This window comes from Colobus angolensis, unplaced genomic scaffold, assembly GCF_000951035.1.
Source record: "Colobus angolensis palliatus isolate OR3802 unplaced genomic scaffold, Cang.pa_1.0 Scaffold267, whole genome shotgun sequence".
In the NCBI taxonomy this organism is placed as follows: domain Eukaryota; kingdom Metazoa; phylum Chordata; class Mammalia; order Primates; family Cercopithecidae; genus Colobus; species Colobus angolensis.
This window is the reverse complement of record NW_012115899.1, coordinates 1381551-1386770: the sequence shown is the minus strand read 5'-3', so window position 1 is coordinate 1386770 and position 5220 is coordinate 1381551. Positions and strand designations below refer to the sequence as shown.

Genomic DNA, 5220 nt, shown 5'->3' with positions numbered 1-5220 from the left:
CAGGCTTGAGCCACCGCGCCCGGCCTCTGAGTCTCTTAAGTGGCTTTTTGGACACATTTGCCTGAGATATGGGAGCCTTTCAGTTAGTTTTGGGATTCCTCACAAGGGAAATTTACCCATGAATTGTTTCTAAATTGATGAATTTGTGGGTGAGGGGAAAGGTCTGCAACGTCCTACTCTGCCACCTTGTTCTCAATTTTAGTTTTTCTTACATTTTTTCTCATAGTACTCTTGTTCACTATTTCCACTAAAGACATTTTTTTTTCCTTTTAGTCGCTCAACCTCAAAATCTTAAAGACATACCTTTACTTACTATTATCATAAAAATACTATATACTAGTTTTTATTTCCATATTACGACTGTATCGCACCCTTTGTCTATGTCCTCACTGTTTCATCCTAAGATTGTGATAGGGGCTGCCTAGTTTCACTCCTGGTCTAACCACTACCTGCTCCTCTCTTATTGCCCTCTTACCAATCATCGATTCAAGACAAACTCTCATCCTCTCATTTCTGCCTCACGAAGAGTTTTTTTTTAATCAGTCTACTTATCTATACACCGGTCTATCATACTATCATGAATACCCAGTGAGTCATCACCCAACCTGAAAATTATGACTTCAGTAGCCACCGAAATCTAACCATATGCTGCCCCATTTCCGTTCCCTCAGTCTCTCCCCTTGAGTTTTCTCATATCCCCATCCTATGCTCCTCATTTTCGTTTGTTTTTAGTGCACTTGAATGGCATTTATGTATATTCCAGGAAAGCATACTTTTAGTTGCTTCACTTGTTCACAACCATATAAAAAGCATTACTCATCCTTTGGGATTTACAGTTTTCAAACTTAATGCTGTGTTGCTAAGATTTCACCAAACTGTAGCATGGCTCTGTGGGTCATTCAGAAAAAGGGATTTCTCTACTGACTGGAGTGATTGACCCCAGGTACCAAAGACAATGTGTTTCTGCTACACAGTGAGAGGTAGAAGCTCATGATTACAATTGTGTCTCGGGTGCCTTTTAGTATTTCCATACCCAACAGCAAAGGTGAATATAAACTGCACCAACCAAAAACATTGGGCCTCAGATCTCGAGAAATGAAAATCTGGCTTAACTGACCAGATGAGGGCCAAGTGCCAGCTTTTTGGCACTGGTGTTCAGAAACCTGAGCATCAAATGTGTGGTCATCCCTCTTTGGAGGGCCTAGGTTTTGGTAACATCACACTTACCCTTTTATTTCCCTAGTTCTGCCGGAGGTGTCTTCTTCATGCAGTTAGTAATCTGTGGGTGGCATCAGCATCTGCCTTTTCACTATTCAGTCTCTTTCAGGAGACACCTATGTAGCCAATTCTCTATAGCAAATCTTCTTAGTATAAATATACCAAGTGTGGTTTCTGTTTCCCGCATGGATCTTAACTTACCTTAACAGACATACCAGCTCTATAATACATGAGTGAATACTATGTAGTTTGATTATGTTTATTCATTATCAGATTATATTTCAGAAACTAATATTTTTATACATTTTCCTGCTTTCCACCATTGATTTCCACCAATATATTATATGAGCAAAATACTAAAATAGTAAATGATATGTTAACACAGCTTCTGCCACCAGAGTACTAGTAGGAGTGGCCAGGCATAAAAGTCCAGTAAAGATTACATTAGAATAGTAATTTGTAGCCTTCAAAGCATGAGCCATTTTGATATACACACGCTGTGTCAGAGAGTCAGGCAGATACTATTTTTCCTAATGTGTAGACGTGGAAGCTGAGACTCAGACTTTTTCAACTTTACTCTGCTAGTAAATTTCTGCTAGCTGGGACGTGAACCTGATATTCCTAGACTGTCACTCCATCAAAAAAAAAAAAAAAAAAAAAGCAGGAGTTTGTACAGAGTGATAATTTCAATAAAATATCACATCTGTTACAAGATTTCTGGTAGAGGAATTTCTGGCTTAAAAAAACAAAAGGTGCTTTCTTGAAGGGCAATGACATTGGAGCTGGATTTCTTTTTTTTTTTTGGAGACAGAGTCTGGCTCTGTTGCCCAGGTTGGAGTGCAGTGGTCGGATCTTGGCTCACTGCAAGCTCTGCCTCCCGGGTTCACGCCATTCTCCTGCCTCAACCTCCCGAGTAGCTGGGACTATAGGCGCCCGCCACCTCGCCCGGCTAGTTTTTTGTATTTTTTTAGTAGAGACGGGGTTTCACCGTGTTAGCCAGGATGGTCTCGATCTCCTGACCTCGTGATCCACCTGTCTCGGCCTCCCAAAGTACTGGGAGCCACCGCGCCCGGCCTGCGGCTGGATTTCTACGTGTTTCCCACTTGGTCATTCCAGTATCCAATGTATAATCTCACAGTGGCTATGAGGAGATTCTCTTGCTGAAGAGTTTCTGCAGGGCCGCCTTCATGTCCCAATTTCTCAGACTATAGATGAATGGATTTAATGCTGGGGTCACTGCCACATACATCACAGTGATCACTGCATCTTTTGGGCTGTAACTGGTCAGAGGGCGCAAATACATGCCCATCGTTGTACCATAATATAAAAAAACAACCGTGAGGTGGGAGCCACAGGTGGAGAAGGCTTTAAATAGACTCTTGGTGGACGGAACTTGGAAGACTGTGGAAAAGACCTGAACATAGGAGACAATGATGCATAGCAATGGCACAGAGAAAACGCCGACCCCTACTTACATCATCCTCACATTAAAGCAGATGTCAGAACAGGACAACTTCAGCAAAGGCATAACGTCACAGTAAAAATTGGCCACTTCCTGGTTGCCACAGAAGGACAGACTAGCTGTGAGCAGAGTGTGGGGGAGGGCACTGGCATTTCCAATCACCCAAGACCCAAGAACTAGCAGGACACAAGACCGTGGACTCATAATTGTTGTGTAGTGAAGTGGGCAGCTGATGGCCACAGCTCGATCATATGCCATTGCAGCCAAGGTATAGCTGTCTGCATTCGCCAAGGCTATCATGAAATACATCTGCGTTAGGCATCCCCCAAAAGAGATGGATTTGTTGCCCAAGAGATGGTTGGCCAGTATCTTAGGGATGCTTACAGATGAGATATGTCAACCAAGGAGAGGTTGACAAGGAAAAAATACATGGGGTTGTGAAGGCGAATGTCAGCCTGAATGGCCAAGATGATGAGCAGGTTTCCAGTCAGTGAGATGGGGTAAATGCACACAAAAATCACAAAGAAGACATTATTCTGTTCTTGCTGACCGGTAACTCCCAGGAGAATAAAATCCAGATGAGAGGATTGATTTTCTTTCTTCATGGCTTCTTCAGCATGAAAAGGGAGAGGAACCCAGAATTATTAGTGCAGTTAGTGTGTGTTATGGTCCTCCTTATCTATCATTTAAAATTTTTTAAATTTTAATTTACAAATTCACCCACTCTCAAACTTATCCACCACGTTTGATTAGCTATGGCTATACCTGGTTTTTACATTCATAAATAGAGCCAGCACTTTTGGGTAAAATCTCAATGGTCAATGGGACTAACTGTCATTCACCTCCTGGACACTGATGTCTAAGAAGTTAGCAATCTGTGAAGTAAAGATGGTTATCCTTCCAGATTTAGTACCGCAACCTTAATATCTATAATCATATAACAACCTAATTTCACGTTTCATGTCTTAGATTTTTTTTGACCATGCAGAGAAATAACAAATATGTGAAAATACAGTTATTCATCCACTTATTTAACATATAAGACATAGCATCTGTTCTCAGGGACCTTACAATTTACTAGGAAAGCCAGAGTCACACAATAATTTTATTACACATGGTAAGGAAAGGATAGCCTCTTGGAGTCTTTGTAAAAAAAAAAAAATACTCCAGTGCAAAGGATGTGCAGTGAACATACAAGGAGTGCAGTGAACAATTTAAAGTTGTTCCTCCAACCATTCTCCGGGTGAGCCCAGAGCCCAGGAAGTAAGAGGTGTCTACACTGCCATCAGATTCTAAAGCAGAAAAACCACTGGCATTAGGTCCTAGAAAAACAAGCTCAGTGAACTTACTCCACAGGTGTTCGATTTTCAAAGCAGATATTCCCTATCTTTTTGACAGGTTTTCTGTCTTTTCAAAACCCTTAACTATACATGATCACAGTGCTTTTTCCATTGGCCTTTGTCTTGGTTCATTTTGTGTTGCTCTAACAGAATACTTGAGACTGGGTAATATATAAGAAAAGAGGTTTAATTATCTCATGGATCTGTAGGCTGGGACGTTCAAAAGCGTGGCCCCGGCTTCTGGCAAGGGCTTTCGTGCTGCATCCATCATAACCTGTGGGAGGTCAAAAGAGAAGTGGATACGGGAAGAGAGAAAACCTGAGAAGTGTACTGGCTTTATCACAACCCACTCTTGCAGGAACATTCTTTTGAAGACTAATCCAGTCTTGAGAGAATGAGAACTCACTTACTACCATGCGAACAGCACCAGACCACTCATGAGGGATCCACCCCCACGACTCAAACACTTCCCACTAGGCTGCACCTCCCAACATCTCCCACACTGGGGCTCACATTTCAACATGAGTTTTGGCGAGGACAGACTCAGTCCGTAGCAGTCTTCTCTTCCTCCTCTTCCTTATTTCTTTTTGTAATAATCCAAATCCACAGTGGATTCAACTATTCTTTAGTAAACTGTCGTGTCTGTATCTGTGGTCTCGATCTCTTTTTCCCCTATTTCCAAATTCAGTCATCCTGCTGACGTGTCTGACCAAACCCCACACTCTGCACTTTCAACCTAAGTAGTTTGCAAGATGTTTTTGAAGAGGAAAATCAGAACTTGTTTATGTTTGTGTCTTCCAAATGGATTTTTGTAAAATATTTATTTTGTGCACCAATTAATTTGCACTCAATTGTTGAGTTGAACTCAGTTTTATTTCATGGTTCCCCACATCCTCACAGAAATACTCATCCAGTTTATCTGCCACCTGTACATCTGACCTTATTGAATCCTCACTTGACAAAATTCTTATATCACTCAACTTTTCTCTTACCCTCACTAGTTTAGCTTAGACCATCATCATTTTCAACTTCAATATTGTAGTAGTCCCTTAACTGCTTCACTGCAGTTCCTTCTTCTTTGATCCATCTTGCATTTTGAGATCATACTTGGCCGGGCGCGGTGGCTCAAGCCTGTAATCCCAGCACTTTGGGAGGCCGAGACGGGTGGATCACGAGGTCAGGAGATCGAGACCATCCTGG

At 41.8% G+C, this 5220-nt stretch overlaps 1 protein-coding gene across 1 annotated transcript; it reads right to left on the bottom strand.

Moving 5' to 3' along the window:
• Positions 1-2359: 2359 nt before the first annotated feature.
• Positions 2360-3285, bottom strand: LOC105515663 (olfactory receptor 1A2). The gene is given in 2 exon segments (XM_011947502.1): positions 2360-3072; positions 3075-3285. Coding segments are annotated over 2 exon segments (924 nt in total).
• Between the last annotated feature and the right edge of the window lie 1935 nt (positions 3286-5220).